The 15,598-nt window shown below is 40.6% G+C and overlaps 1 protein-coding gene across 3 annotated transcripts in view; it reads right to left on the bottom strand.

The window, feature by feature from the left end:
• The window catches only part of apbb2b (amyloid beta (A4) precursor protein-binding, family B, member 2b), a 51,091-nt gene that overhangs the window by 17,451 nt on the left and 18,042 nt on the right, over positions 1–15,598 (bottom strand). The window contains exons 4-8 of one of the 3 annotated variants that reach the window (XM_086082468.1): positions 12,618–13,602; positions 4,373–4,620; positions 2,408–2,533; positions 1,803–1,874; positions 1,447–1,497 (exon numbers count right to left, since the gene is read on the bottom strand). In XM_086082468.1, coding sequence (XP_085938594.1) covers positions 1,447–1,497; positions 1,803–1,874; positions 2,408–2,533; positions 4,373–4,620; positions 12,618–13,584 — 1,464 coding nt within the window. In that variant the 5' untranslated portion in view covers positions 13,585–13,602. The remainder of the gene's footprint in view (positions 1–1,446; positions 1,498–1,802; positions 1,875–2,407; positions 2,534–4,372; positions 4,621–12,617; positions 13,603–15,598) is intronic. The other 2 variants (XM_086082469.1, XM_086082470.1) reach the window with 2 other exon arrangements.

The raw sequence follows: 15,598 nt of genomic DNA, 5'->3' as shown, positions 1-15,598 counted from the left end.
CACAACAGTATTTACTAAATGAAGTTCAGTGTTTCCCCCAACGCATTATAAACCTGGTGGCCTGCCAGGTCTTTCTTCGCGTCGACAATGTATTTTCTGTTATAGGAGGGCATTTGGTAAACTTGCTAATTGATGGCAAGCGTGAGGATTCAGGCTGTTCGTCAGATATGGTTAGTGGTTGCCTTCGTTATACTGTTTGGTTTGGTTTGTTGAACATATAAACATAAACACATGACAAGTATAAAATAAAAATTGAAGTAAAGAAAAAAAGGAAGAAAAATAATTTATATGTTCAAAAGGAGTAGGAAAAAGTACAAAAATGTATCTAGTCCTACTCCCTATTACTTCTATCATGTTAATATACCAATACATTGTTCTTAATAACTGCCAGTCTAATTTTTACTAAAATATGTACATTTAAAGTGACAATCAGTGGTCCCTATCGTCATCTAATGATGAACTAATAATTTCATTCATTGAACTAATAATTCATTCATTTTATAAACTGAATGTTAATGTCTTGATATTGGGCCTTTACTAGAGTTGCCATGTTTCGCCTATGGCTCCGACTAACTCCCGCTAGCCACCCTTGTTAGCTGCTCTGGCTAATTCCGTCTTGCTCGGTCTTTTTGCGTCGCTCGCCGGACTTAACAATGGCTGCAAAATAATTGGTGGTAAGCTTATGAAATGTGGTCTCTCTGAGCCACCATAGTGCGCGTGCTCCTGCGTGCTTCTAAATGCTATTCTTTGACTAGGAGATAGCGCTAAGGACTACACACTTGTGACCTGTTTTGGGCTTTTTGATAGTTCTGACCAAGCCATTTCAATATAAAATACTGCCCACGGATTAAAGTCAAAATGTGATTTTCGATCAACTTCAAGCCAGCATTGCGTAGCGCTAAAGTCGATGCGTCGAACAGTGTGTTCAACCCCTAATTTCCAGTGCACTGGGTTTAACCAGGCTTTATGATAATTTGATGGATGTGAATTTTCACCCAAAAATATTTTGACCCACAGGTCATGTGCGCATGTGGGAGAAGGGCTAAAAGGACACAAACTCATCACAAACCATTAACGTCTAAATACCAACATGCATCCAAAGTGCATAGCAGAGTGCTCTGGCTGGATGGAGCGATAGCAACGGTGCGCTTATATGCAACAGAACATGCTCAGACATCAGGCAAAGGGAGCTCGCGTAGGATGAAAAAACAGTCTGTGCAAACACATTCATATCTATGCAGCAGGAAAGTTGAGTGAACAGACAAAAAAGACAGCCACAAGATGTTTTTGCTCATAAAGCATATGCACAATACTGTGCTCGGCTGGTCGATGTTAGAGCTTCAGCCCACACATGCTGTCCAGGCAGTTAATGGGGAGCATCTAATGATAATGAACCCACACATTCACAGTTTGGCGATGAGGCTCATTTGAATGCACGATACTTGCCTTCCACACCTCACTATCAATCTTTCCGCCAAAATCACCCCACATGTGTTTCTACAGATGGCGTTTAAAACACAAGTTGCACATATAGTTGGGGGTCAAGGTTGAGAGGGGGAGTCAAGGAGAGAGAGAGAGAGAGACAGAACAAAGCTGTTAACTAACTTGCTCACTGCACACTGGTGTTTGTTACAATGAGGAGCAAATATTAAGCTCAAAAAAAGTTTCTTGCTCCTATTGAACATTCACCTTTCCATTTCGAATTAGTAAAAAATGAAAATACATGACAATCGGCGAGAATTTCATTTACTGGGGAAGGCCTGAAAGAAGGGCAAAAGGAGAAAATTCAGACAGTTTCCCACCTTTTCTTTGTCTTCTTGATTCTGGGGGGTACACTCTTGATCCGACATCCCCTGTACAGATGTAGATCGAGGCTGAACAGGAAAAACAAACAAATCTGTTCTAGTCAAGCATATCATATACAGAGTACAGATTGGATAAACGGTAAAACCTGAATCGCTTTTTTCAAAATTCCGTTTGCATGCCAACAACGTAAAAAGATGCAACTTAATGTAGCACGCACATGATAGCGCATTGAGAAGCAAGGCAGTAAAGATTGACACCTCCACCAGATGGATTGTGGCCCATCTATCTGCCAACATCAGTCAATCCCATCCAAGTCAATGTTTTATCTACCAGCCGCATCTCTCTATCAATCACCTTTCCTCTCCGTGACTATCCATCATTCTTTATGACTGACTGATTGATTGATTGTCTCACTCTTCACGTATTCTACTACGCCACCGGATTATTGACAGTCTTCTCTCTGCCTTGCACTCATTGCTCGCCTGTCTTGTTAGGTTGTTTCTTGTTGTCAGGTATACAGGAAACTATAGATCACATCATGAAGACTAATTCTCTCCGCATGTTTCCAGATCAGGAAAAGAGGCGCATGCAGGTTACTTACAAAATAGCAGCTGTTGACAAATCCACACGTGGGCAGGATGTGTTCGTGAAGAGGCTCCACTGAGCTGTCGGAGGTGGTGCTCCCAGAACGAGTGGAGCCCCTGAAGAAGACCTCAGCTTGACATGACTACAGACACCCAAGAAACAAAACCACACGCACAAGCAAAATCAAAGAGATGAGATGTCAGCAGATCCTGTTTAGCCTTCACACACTAACTCGCCAAATCATTAAGTGAAGGTGCACAATCTAGGAGATCAATTATAATAGCTGTATCAACAATTCTGTCTTAAGAAAGACAATGGTGAGTTTTGATCAACATTGTCAGACGGGGAATTTTTAATAATGTGTTTATACGATTTTAGTTTACAGTAGTGTAGTGTAGAACTGCACTGCATAGTACTGAGAATCGTTTTAAATATTTTGCCTTTCTAATCTATCCACTGCTACTACTGTATGTGTGGCGATAGGGCCCAAGCTAGCTTGTTAAACCCCTATTATTATTTGAAAATATATAATTTTCAATATTAATAGTTTCAATTAACTATAAATATACCATAAACTATGAACCCAAAACACTAATATAATTTCTAACTCATTTTATGGCATTACTTTTCAAAATAAAGGGATTATAGATTACACTGAGGAGCACTTTTCTTTTTGTTGAGTTCGGTCTGACAGCTGTTTTTAACTAATTTTTGGATGCGGAATCCAAAAATGATCTCAGTTTTTCTCTATCACGTCAAGTTTTTAAGCTATAGGATCCCGGTGTTCTTAAAGAATATGAGATAAATGAGTATGTATGTAAATAAAACGAAGAAGCAATAGTTACAAGTTTTGAAAACTAAAAAAAACTATAAAATGAAATAACATTTACAAAGGTCATGGTTAAATGGTTAAGAGAAAAGCCAGCACTAATCCTCGGAGTTCCTACTATGCCAGCTTTCTGTTTGCAGATTGACAGAACGGACCTATTGGGAGCGACACACCTTTCACCACACTCAATTGTGACTGCACAAACAAGTTGCCACATGGCTCTAGATGAGTCCAATCATAATCAGCTCTTCTTACTACAATCTTACTATAGTGTAATTTTGCTTATTTAGAGGGTAAACTGTGGAGAGAAAAAATTCTAGAAAAAAAATTGACTGCAATTTTGCCAATTTTAGTTTTAATCAGCAAATAACATATCTAATCATAATTTTTTTTAATTTTACATTTTTTCAGTGTCGGAAGTCGCCATTTCACAGCCAGATAAAAGACCACTTGTCAAGCACTAACAGCAAGACCTTTGTCATTTGTTAACTTCAACTTTTAAAAGCCACTCGGCAGTGCAAAAACATGCAGTGAAGACTCTCCATAATTTTCCGCTAAACCTACAAAAATCAGCCAAGATGTACTTGAACATATTTCCTAAACATAAAATACTAATGTTCCTATTAGTCAGAGCTTTGGCACCATCTTCTGGTATTTTGGGGCGTAGTAGAAAGGACAAAAAACACAAATAGGTGAGGATTTTTTTTTTTTTTTTTTTTACAGAGTGCTGAATACAGGTACTACAGAAAACAAGAGCTGGATTTGTAAATAAATAGCAAACCGCAAATAGGCAGGGGTTTACTGTTGTTAAATACGTAAAGCAAATTATCTTAGAGAGATTAAGTGCAGCAAACCACAATCAACTGGAATTTAAATTATGCAGGTGTACCGAATGCTATTATGACTGGTGAAAATATATCACACATGCAGTATATATTCTCTTGTATGCTGTGGAAGAATGATAAATAGAGAACTATGTTCAATTGACTGCATGCAGTGTTGACTAATCACACTCAGAAGCTAAAACTACAAAACAATAATTTGTCTCATTGCATTTAATATTTCTCAAAGGCTTATCCATTGCCTGCACTGATGATTTTGCACTAAGCTTCATTTGTCATTTGTTTCCTTTTGCTTTACCCAACCTCTCACCTCTTGCTCAGGAGTTGGGGAGGGGCTGAGTGAACCCAATGACTGTTTACGCGGAGTCGAGCTTGTGTGGTCACCCGGGGCCTTGGGCTCCGTCTGTCCAGGGGGTGCAAGGTGGGAGGCGGGTCTCTCCCACTGGGTAGCGCCCGTGGGAATGTGCCAGTAGTAGATACCCGCCATGTCTGTGATCTTTTTCCATCCAGGCGGCAGGTCCAAGTCCGTTTGGAACGACTGCTCATTCCAGATATCTGCTAAGAAAAGGGAAGATGTTACTTAACAGCAATGAACATTTTTCTTCAAGTTTTACATTTCCCACAAATACATTTAAACTTATTAAAACACATTGTAAATGTTTTTGAACATAAATAAACTAATTAATAGTATAGAATGTATAGCAAATACTGGTAGGTAACGAGCAATCACGGCTCATCTTACGAATGTCACATGACCAAAATCAGAAAACAGGTGAGCCATGATTGGTTATCTGAGCCCTCAATAACTGTAGTGTCATTTTCAGTCAACAGCAAGTGGCAAAATGGCCGCCTACTGAGATGGATAAAAAAAGAGGGGATTTAGCTACTTAATTCTTATTCCACAAATGCACCATCAATCAGAATACTGTGTTTACTAGCGGGGCTGCGTAGAACATATAACTGTTAAGAAATTATGTCTAACATTTATTAAAGGGAAATGAACAATTAGCTGTTTGTATTGCTAGCAACAGCCAAACTCAGACTGATTTAATGGCAAGGCAAACAAACACGATGATGTTCTCTAGACGTCATTTGTATGTGCGGCTAATAAAAGCAAAAAAGCAAAAAAGCAAACGTAAGCTTGTTTTACACAAGATTACTACTTGAAAAGTTTTTCTTTATGCGCTCATGAGCTCTCGCTTTTTTCAGCCTCTCTTTCCATTGGTGAAACCTGCCAAAATAAGCAAAAGGGAAATGACATCATTTTTGCAAACCGCAACTTGAATGCAGCACAAGTGATGGCAGAGGACATCTGGTGTTTTTGTTTTTTGTTTTGCTTCTTTTTTGGATGTCCCAAAAAAAAGTTAGCTTGATTTATTGCAGATGTCAGAGCAGGCTCAGTTTTTACACTGAGATTTAAACATCTCAGTAGCATAAAGAGCACAACTACACAACGCGGAGCAGATGGCTGATGTAATTTATTTGACAGCGACACATTTGGAGGAAATACGGCAGGTACCAAGATGACACAAACGCACACACTGACGTGGTGTGAAGATGAAATGTGAACGTTAAATCACTGTTACAGCACTCACATCTCTAATAAAAAGGTCTTCTCGTCTGAAAGTAGCAAACAACATTTACACACTCATTGCTGTTTATAGGATTTTGGTGCAAGTGAACTTTGAGAAGATGGTAAAAACTCCAAACTCCAACTGCATTAGTTATACCAATTAAATAAGATTGAGCGCAACTTCTATCAAATGTTTTTACAAAGCAATGAGTAATATGATGTCGGAAAAAGTATGCATTTAACGACACGTTTATTATTGTGGTTGCATTTTACAGTGTTTTTCTAATAGTTTTTCTCATTTTGTTAAGTAACCCGACCGAAACACTCAAAACAACTCTCAGAATGATGCAGTGTAGTTCTACACCATTCCAACTAAAAGGCAGAAATTTTGAGACCCCTTCCTCTCTCAACACAGCTGCATGGAAGAGAGAATATGAGAGAGTGAGTGAGAATATGAGGGCGCAAGAGCGAGAGTCCTTAATGTGCTGACCAAGCTGATGAAGCGCAGCCTGAGGGGCCGTGTCCGCGACAGCAGGTGATATGTCATAGTGATGGCCTTAACGGTCTTGGGCTGGAATGAAATGTAGGCACTTGCACACAAACTGCTGTGTTCACTTAGTGTTTATCCAAAGAAATCACTTGAAGGTATGAACAATTGTACGACACCGTCTCCTGGAGCTCTCGATATTGCATTAGAGTGCGTTCAAAGACACTCATTCTATTCATCCTCTGTCTGTCTCCGGTAACATTCATGCTGGAATTATTTTTTTTTTTTCCTGAAACTGTTCCCAGGAAGTTGGAAGCATAGAATCATCTAAACAAGTATGAGTAATTCAAATGATGGAGGGGGGGCACAAATTTCATCAGCAGCTGTCACAACAAGCTGCTTATTCAAGTCTCCGTATGCACGTACAACACTATGAACAGCGTTAAATATTAAAAGTTAAAGTTAAAGTACCACTGATTGTCACACCCACCTAAGTGGGGCCGAAATTTGTCCATAATATTGGAGGACACACGGGTCACTCGTCATGCACGTTGGGGCGACATGGCTCAGGTGGTACAGAGGTAGTCTTCCCAACCCAAAGATGTGGATTTGATCTTCAACTCTTGTGACCATGTCAAAGTGCCCTTGAGACTGATACTTAACCCCGAGTTGGTCCTGATGCTGCGTCATCAGTAGGTCAAATGAGGAGACATTGTTAGAGTGCTTTGAGTACTTAAAGTAGAAAAGCCCAATACAAGTGCAAACCCATTTACAGACCGTCAGCTCTTCCTGTGAAATACTGAACTTGCTTTCATAGTAAGGACAGTAGTCATTATTGTTGAAAGTGTGATTTTGTTACCCATAGTTTGTTGATGTGTACCTTAACTGTTGGGTTAACATTTGGTTGCACGTTGTAAACATGAAACCATGACGCGAGTTGTGTGCAATACAGTAAAAGCCAAGGTTCGTGCAATTACAGTTAAAGCAAACATTACATAGCGTTTCACCATAATATAGTAAAGTGTCCTTCACTCTAATAGATAGAGTGCCAGGAGCGTTACAACGTGATATCTGCCATCCAGTGTTAAACAACATTATTACGACTCCGAACTGCGGGTCCCTCTAAACATAGTTGGGTCAAAAATAACCCAATTAGGGTCAAAATGGGGGTCTAAGTATGGATTGACCCCAATTTTTTTTTTAATACCCTCCAATACTGGCTATCACCAGCGATGAGCAATACTTTTCTGCAGGACACAATATTATTGGCTACTTGCAGAGTTGAGTAAATGAGCCGCCTCTGAAATTAATTGCTTCCAATTAACTTTTTTTTCTCCTTCTCAGGTCATAATGAAGAAGGGAGTTAGCAAAACGGGAAACTGCCAACAGATGCCTTTTTTCTCCGATTGTGTATTGTTAAAAAAACTAAACAAAACATGCTAGCCGGTACTAGTTAGACCTAAGGTCAACATGCGGGGCCCACAGATCTGTTTGAAAAAAAGCATACCATTGATATGACACTGTGACTCACTCAGAAGAATTAAAACAGAAGAAGAATATTAACATTCATTGACTTAAACGTAACATGATACACATTTCATCTGTACTAAATATTCTTTATTTTGTTTAAAATTGTATTTTGTTCAATGGGAAAAAATCAATTGAGGGGCCTTTCCGAGTCTCAATGTTTAACTTCATATAAATTGTGTTGAAATATCTCCACTACATGCTAATACAAAAAGAACCAGGGTTTGAGTTAAGCTTTTTTTCTCCTGCAAAAATATCGCCTGCATTTTCAATGTAAAGGTACTATTCATGTTAATGAGACTTAAGAAAACACACTACTTTCACTCAAGCACGACAGCATTGCTAACACTTCATCACCAAGCCGCCAATTACCGTAAACTCACCAATGAGGTCAAATATAAAATTGCAAAGTAGCACATTCCCTATGTACAACAGTAATGTATATATAGTATTTACCATGCATATGATACAGCCCCCAAAAAAATAACAGGCTAATGAAATTTTGTGTGAGAGTGAATTTGCTTTGAATTTTTTTTTTTCCAGTACTGTGTAACTCACAACTTTGGTCTATGTTTCCAGTAAGAGGATCCCCCCACCAACAATGCTAGTGTTAAGATGTACACCATCCAGTTATAGCCCCCCCCCCCCCCCCTCAATGTTATTTGTGTGTGCACACAAACACAAATACACCCTTGCATGCAATACTAAAATTAAAGACCCCCAGAAAACTTGTAACTTGAACCCTGGTGAGAACCCTACGGGCCACTCAATGGTTCCCAATAAAATGAAGGACAACGATGACTGACGGCAGAGCAGACCTCGAAATGTCTATCATATTAAATTATTCACTCCTCGCTGTCTCGCCATAACTTCTTCATCAAGGTCCCCAACAAGTCTGCTCTAAAGTGCTTACAGATTTTTACAAGCATGAGCCTAATGGAAACTTAAGGATGCTCACAAAAACATTGTGACCAATTCCAGCCACAAAAACATGGTTCTTGACTTTTGCTTGTGCTGATTTGGATTCATGAAAGGTGGCCTGAGGAAAGTAGAAGCTTCTGGCAGCAGTCTATCTAAAGCAAAAATAGGTCAGAGCATCAAACTACAAGTGTCGGCAGAGAGGGTGCTGGTGTGAGATGAGGAGACAAGTGGATGTGGATTAGGCACATAAACACTCAGGAGAGACAGAGAGTGAGAGAGTGAGAGTGAAAAAGAGAGAGAGCAAGAGAATGTCAGAGACTGAAAACTCCAGCAGCCTTGGCTGGAAGGCTGCATCGTGCTTCAAAGTTTGCACCGTCACCCTCGGGCAGCATCGCTCCGTGTGAGTCGTCACAGGATTAGAAGTCTTAGCATGACGCAAGCGAGGCTAACTGAGCGTTCACCTGTTTTGCTCGTACAAATATGTGCTCATTTGCATTTAGCCACATTAGCTACAGTTAGCATGCAGCCAGCTCTGTGGCTAGTTGAGTGTAAGGGGGAGGGGAGAGCTTGTGTCGCAAAACTGAAAAAAATATGTATACACAAACATTTTGTTTGGTAAATGCAAACACACACACACACAAGCTGCACTAATCCGATCAATACGTACTTACACCAACAGCACGCACACAAATGGCAGACATTCAGAAAACTGTCATGGTAATAAAACTTGGAATCCCATTCACTACCTCACTCACACACATGCACAGCTCAAACTAGCCCACAGTCACAGAGAGACCGAGAAACACACCTACCCTCGTAATTGACAATGACAATAGCAAGCATGTAGTCTTTCCCCAGCATCATACTGTAGTTTGCCAGCTGCCTTGTACGGCATGAAAACCCAGAGCTGTTGCCAAACACACACAACCGACAGAGAGGAGAGAGGACGGCGAGGGGTGGGGGGCGCATTGCGAGAGAGAGGGGGGTGACGAGAGCCGGAGAGGTGAGGTGAGGGAGGGAGGACACGACAAAAGGGGGAGAAAAGCCAACGAGAGAGATGGCAAAAGATGCCAGGTTACATACAGTATGTTTTCGGTTTGCTGAACTACACTCAAAACATCTGTCTCACTCATCCTCATGAAATGTTGATTGCAAAATGTCTTCACCTCATACGGTTGCCCTAGCAACCCTCAGGTCATCGAAAAGAGGTGATGAAGATTCAAATCTGTCTGTTTAAGCAAGGAAAGCCAAATATTCAGCTCCAATTTTCTTCGGAATGTTATAGAATGTTTTCAGACCTCTTGTTCAACCATGCACGACTGTGTGCGAGTGTTTATGTGAGCGCGCTTGCGTGTTTTGGCTCCCTAGTGCGAAAGCGTTGTCATACAGGCCCTCGAAACCGCAACATCCCGCGAGGAATCTGACACACACCTGGGAAAACAACCCTGCTTTGTCAGCACTAGCGGCAGGCAGATGGGAAGTACGGACAACTATGGGTTAAATGTTGATAAATTCAAGAAATATTCAGGAAACAAACAAGAGGATGATGAATTTTGAGAATATAACACTGATTCCCCATTGCTACACATATTGATCTCATATACCGACTCCAGAGAGAATCAGAGAAAAATGAAATGTAGAAAGTAGAATTGAGTTGGTTTCAGAAACAAGGCAGCAACAAGACACCATACCAAGTTGATGTTAAATAAACTTGAAACACATTAAATTTGCAGATGTTTGCAAGTCACCAGGGGCAGGATCTACAGTTCGGTCCAAGATGTTTTAGTGTAACTTTAGGGATTGCATAAGAAACACACAGCGAAAAGATATTACTTTTTAACCGCTTTCAGCTCAGCTTCTGGGAAATGCTGTGAGCTAAATTCGCTTTTGGAGGTCATACGCGTCTTAAAGACTCCAGAAAGTGAATTTGTTTCTAAAGAGTTTAAACGTGTTTGAAGATAATTATTGAAAACGTGTGCAAGGATGGAGAACTATGTCATACTCAATTGTGGAAATTTAGCAGGGGAGATTCTAGGATCAGACATTTAGCAGTGCTGACAGTTTGCTGACATTTGATGGCGGCATTTAGTCGGCAGAAAAAATGTGCACAATATGACTAAATAAATAAAAACAATGTCAGTTAGCTTGCCAGTAACACCTTGGCAAAATTAGCACATTCACATGCCAAAAGTGTGTTTCTTTCACTGCTATTCAAAAAGAATACTGGTATTATCTGACCACCTGTAATGTTTCCTAGCTAGAAAAATGTCAGCTAACTCCTACCTATCAACATAAACGGTGAGCTATGGTAATGCTAATATGTTGATACTAAGCAGTAGAAGCTGAGGAATTTACTATATATGTGACCTCCTCCCACGAAAGGGTCCGCATGTCGGCCAAATTAATTTTGATTAGTGACAAAAATGGAATAAATTAGAATAATGACTATAAAGTGATGACTTATTAAGGACTTTTTTTTATAATGTTGTAATGTGCATGATACAGCATATATGGCCCTGTAACAAGCAGTTACTCAGCACCGCATAGCATTACACAATTTTGTGGTTCACTTGAATGAAAAAGAATCCACGGAGGCACACAGGGTAAAATGAGACGTATTCTGGGAGAAATTAAACGGCTAGTTAGCCTCATAACTCACAAAGGCTTGAAAGCTTGGTGTACTACTGCACTCATGTCACAGGCCACTCAGAAGTAGATGGATGAGATTGACAACAATAAGAGGCTTTTAAAGGCCCGACTGACATGAATGGCAAGATTTTTACACAACGCTGACGAACACGAGTGGACGGACCTTTGGAAGAGAAAAGCAATAAAGCATCAAGCTGCTACAGCCATCCTGTAATTTCGTAGATTAAATGGGCACTCGGGATGGGCGTCCTAATCAGTTAGTCAATAAATTGATCATGAAGAATGTTATGTGTAATTGATTAGGGACAATTGTAAGGCAGGGAGTGCACTAGTTAGCTGAAACCGGCAGAAGCAGCGTTGATTCAGTCTTAGTACTGTCTAAAGTACCACAAACAACATGGCGTCCACTATATCTTTAGTATTGTGTTCATGTTGTATTGCTTAATTGAGCTACATCCAAGTAGAACTTCACAATGTCACAACAGCGCTATATTATTGCGCTCAATGCAACACTGGCATGGAAACAGGAGGTCAGTATTCAGGGAGATAAAAAAAAAAGAGATGTTTTTAAATAGATGAGAAAAAAAAAGATAACTAAGATTTGGGAAACATTGTGACACAGCCATCCCTCCATGACGTCAATTAAAAGCTGCGAATTTGAATAATTGTTCGTCAGTATGTGCTGTGCGATTAACTGCCCAAACTTAGCTTGGATGGGTTACAGTTACCAGCGACCCAAAATGTAGAAAATCGGTCTAGAAAATTGATGGATTTCCTGTATACTGCATTCTTGCCCATGTTCGCATACAAAATTAATGTGAGGTTTTTGTGCACAAAGCCAAGTTGTAACTCAAAAACCTCAGTAAGTTATTTCTTTAAAAAGTATGATTAAATAGATGCTAATTAAAGTATGTGATTTACTGACAACCAATCCAGTCTTTTCGTACAAAGTCAACAGGGATTGCTTACCCGTGACCCTGATAAGGACAAGCGGTATAGAAAATGGATGAATTGAGATTATCAGGATCTAAAATAGCCTACCTCTAAGGAATATAAAACAAAAAACATTTGGCAATTGAGAAAAAAAAAGTAAATGAGAGATTAAGTTTGCTACATATTTAACTTGCAGACACACACAGGGAACAGGACACAGATTGAAACAGGATGCTGTCTAAATGGATCACCACCCATGAGGCTATGGAAGAACTTGCTATCCCAGAGGGATTGTGGGGGATTTACTGCAGACTGGAGTGTTTGTTATTCTGTTTCAGCAATGTCCCAAATTAGGTATATGTGCACTAATAAAGTCACCATAAATGGATGAAGGGCCAAAGAAGAAGAATCCAAAGCAAACCTACAAAGACACACAGTAAATCTAAAACAAAAAGGCGTGTGTACCTGTCTCCTCAGGGGAGTTGCTCTCCTGGGACAAAGTGGTCCAACTCAACTCCTCATCGCTCGGGTTCAAATTCTGGATACGGTTCAGAGCGCAGTCCGTCTTTGCGCCGGTCCTTCTGTCTTTCTTAGTCTCTGGAGAGGACGAGGAAGAGGAGGAGCAGGAGGCCACCGAGAGTAAAGGTGTGTCCTCTGGGCTGGCTTGTCTAGGTGGGAAAGGTGGAGGGGGCACAGGGGAGTCCTTCAAACGGAGGTCTGAGATGATCTCCAAAGTGGATGAAGTATTCACTGGAGACTCGCTCTTAATAAACAATAATGGTTTCTTCTCATCATCTTGATGCTCCTCCGCCGCCTCATCGTCCTCAGCCTTCATCAAGGACTTTAGCTCCTTCTCGGACAGGATGCTGATGTCGTCCCTTTGCTCCGCCTCAATGTTCAATTCATAAACGATGTCTCCTGAGTTGCCGTTGAGTTTGAGATCAACGGTCAAGTTGACGTTGCAGCCGCTCTCCGATTCTGACCTTTGGTCCGACTCAGGGTCAGTGTTACCGTTTGGGTGCAACTCGGCAAGATCCTCCATGTGGCTTTCAAGCTCCTCAGGTGTGTTAACACTCAGATCATCTGTTATGATTTCTGAGTTACACTCAAGGTCTGTCGTATTTTTATTGTGATCCTGTCCAGCTTTACGGAGCTGGTTGACCCCGTTCTTGGCCAGTTTGGGATTGTTGGGGGTCAGCAGTTGTGAAGGCGATGAAGAGGGTGATGATGAAGGTGGCAGCGCCTCCCCGAGGCCCATGGCAGTCTGGATATTTGTGAGCGCGTACTTTTTGCGACACTTGGGCGGCGTGGATGAGCCCTGTTTGATGACGTCACTGCTGAGGAGCTGATTGTGGGAGGAGCGCAGGCTGAGTGAAGTTGGAGGCTTGGCAGAGGGGCCATTGCGATTGGTCACGTCTACTGACATCATCATGGCAGTCAGATAGATCCACTGAAAGAGAAAAGAACGTCAAAAGTGAATGCACTAAAAGAAACCTCCGCCAAGGCTGAAACATTTGCTACTTGTAAAATATAGTTACTCCCTTGATTCGGGATGGAGCGTTACCTTTATTCATCCATTAACATCCATACAGTACAAAAAATAACGAATGAGTCTGACCCAGATACTCGAGTTTGAATTGGGATTTTCCTAATTAAATTGCAAACAGTCCGATCTGGATTAATCAAAAATAATTTTAGTTTGCCAATGAATCTACCCCAGCATAAATTTAGCAACTTTTGTTCAAATCAAGATCGAAGATTGATTTCTTTTTTATGTTCACCTCAAATTCAAACCCACGCCATGACCAAGTCTTCTTATGGGAGCGCAGAGCACGACACGGCTCAGCACCTTTTTTGAACGTTCAGGAAGTGATGCACTGTACGTAAAAAGCTGACCTACTTTTTCTTTAAAAAACAAAAAATCAATATATAACAACAATAATACGCACACGCAAAACCTGCTTTTTTCCCCCCTAGACACTTCGCGATCGATTTGGGAGTAGAGCGCAGTCAGTTAGTCGCGGCAACAACATGGTGCAGTCTGCCCCCCATTTGTCACGCAAAGTGTCAGTCAAATTCAACACATGCTGTTTGGTACTTTGAAAAGATTGAAAACTGGACATTTTCATGAATTTTTCATGACATTTTCCATAGACGGCCAGAGAGAATGTAAAAAAGTGGACATGTCCAAGCAAAAGAGGACATTTGGTCACCCTAGTGTATATTCGGCATAAAAAGGACAAATGTCATTTAGCAGTGGTGGGAAACATCTTCAATTTTTGACTTCCCCCACATGCTCAATGTAAACGTCAACTGCAGAACGCCTCATCTCATATATAGGAAAACTGAATGTGTGTATTCTTGTAATCTATTTTCCATGCAATAAATTCAACACAAATATACAGCAGACAGAGTGTGAATTGTGTTTCCCGTTGAAGGGATTTTAAAGTATAAAAAAAACTGTAGAGAAAAAAAAATGGGTACTCGGAGACCCTCTCATTTTCATCAAAACTAGATCTCTATGTATAAAGGCTTCTTGTAACTAGAAGATTACCTAATTATTAAAACAATCCAGGTTAATATATTGTATCAAAAACTCTAGGCACGAAGTTGCACACTAACTAATAAATAAACTCAATGGAAACATAACCTCCTTGGCAGAGGTAATAAATCCACCGGGTACTGCGGGGAATAGTGTAGAAATCTCTTGCACTAGGTGTTGCCGATCAAATTTAAGGGGTCGCCAAGTTCGTAAACCTGCTGGGACGAGTAATGTGCACCAATAGGTGTTTTAAAACCCATAAATAGTTGAGACACTGCAACAAAATAAGCAGTGTTGGGAGTAATGCACCACAAAGGTAACATCCTTACATAAATACAGCATGACTTTTGTAAAAACCTCAAAGCAATGCAGACGTAGTAAAACACATTACAGTTCAAAAGCAGCAATATGAGGTCTGTCAACGTTCCAGACCAGAACTGGTGCCACACAAAATACAATTTTAATACAAGCTAATAGTTTTCTTCTTCAAAGTAATCCCGAAGGATTCTTCTGGGATTCTCTGCAGCTCCGTCATCACAGCCAACATGATGTCACCCAGGACTTCAAACCTGATGACTTCCTTGAGGTTTCAAAAGATGGAGAAAAAAAAAAATCACACGGAGCCTGTTCGGGTAAGGACAGAAGGTTGTTCCAGCATGGTTAAGGTCTTCTTGGGCAGGAACTGTCGGCTGCTCAGTCAGAGCATTGCAAGCAGGCTTGTTATCATGGTGAGGCATCCACAAATTGTCCTGCTCATGTCTTTGGACTTGTGACTGGACAGAGACAATGCTGCAGGATTTATTTGTAGACTTGTAGTTTTTAGTTGGGGTTAAAACAGTGCTTGTCAGTTTTTTGTTACACCCCCCAGGAAGAAGAAAATAATTTGTACCCACATAAATACTAT

The sequence above is a fragment of the Leptonotus elevatus genome, chromosome 8 (assembly GCF_054856555.1).
Source record: "Leptonotus elevatus isolate MCC_2025b chromosome 8, RoL_Lele_1.0, whole genome shotgun sequence".
Classification (NCBI taxonomy): Eukaryota; Metazoa; Chordata; class Actinopteri; order Syngnathiformes; family Syngnathidae; genus Leptonotus; species Leptonotus elevatus.
Note: the sequence above shows the minus strand (reverse complement) of the source record. Positions and strands in the feature narration are given on the sequence as shown.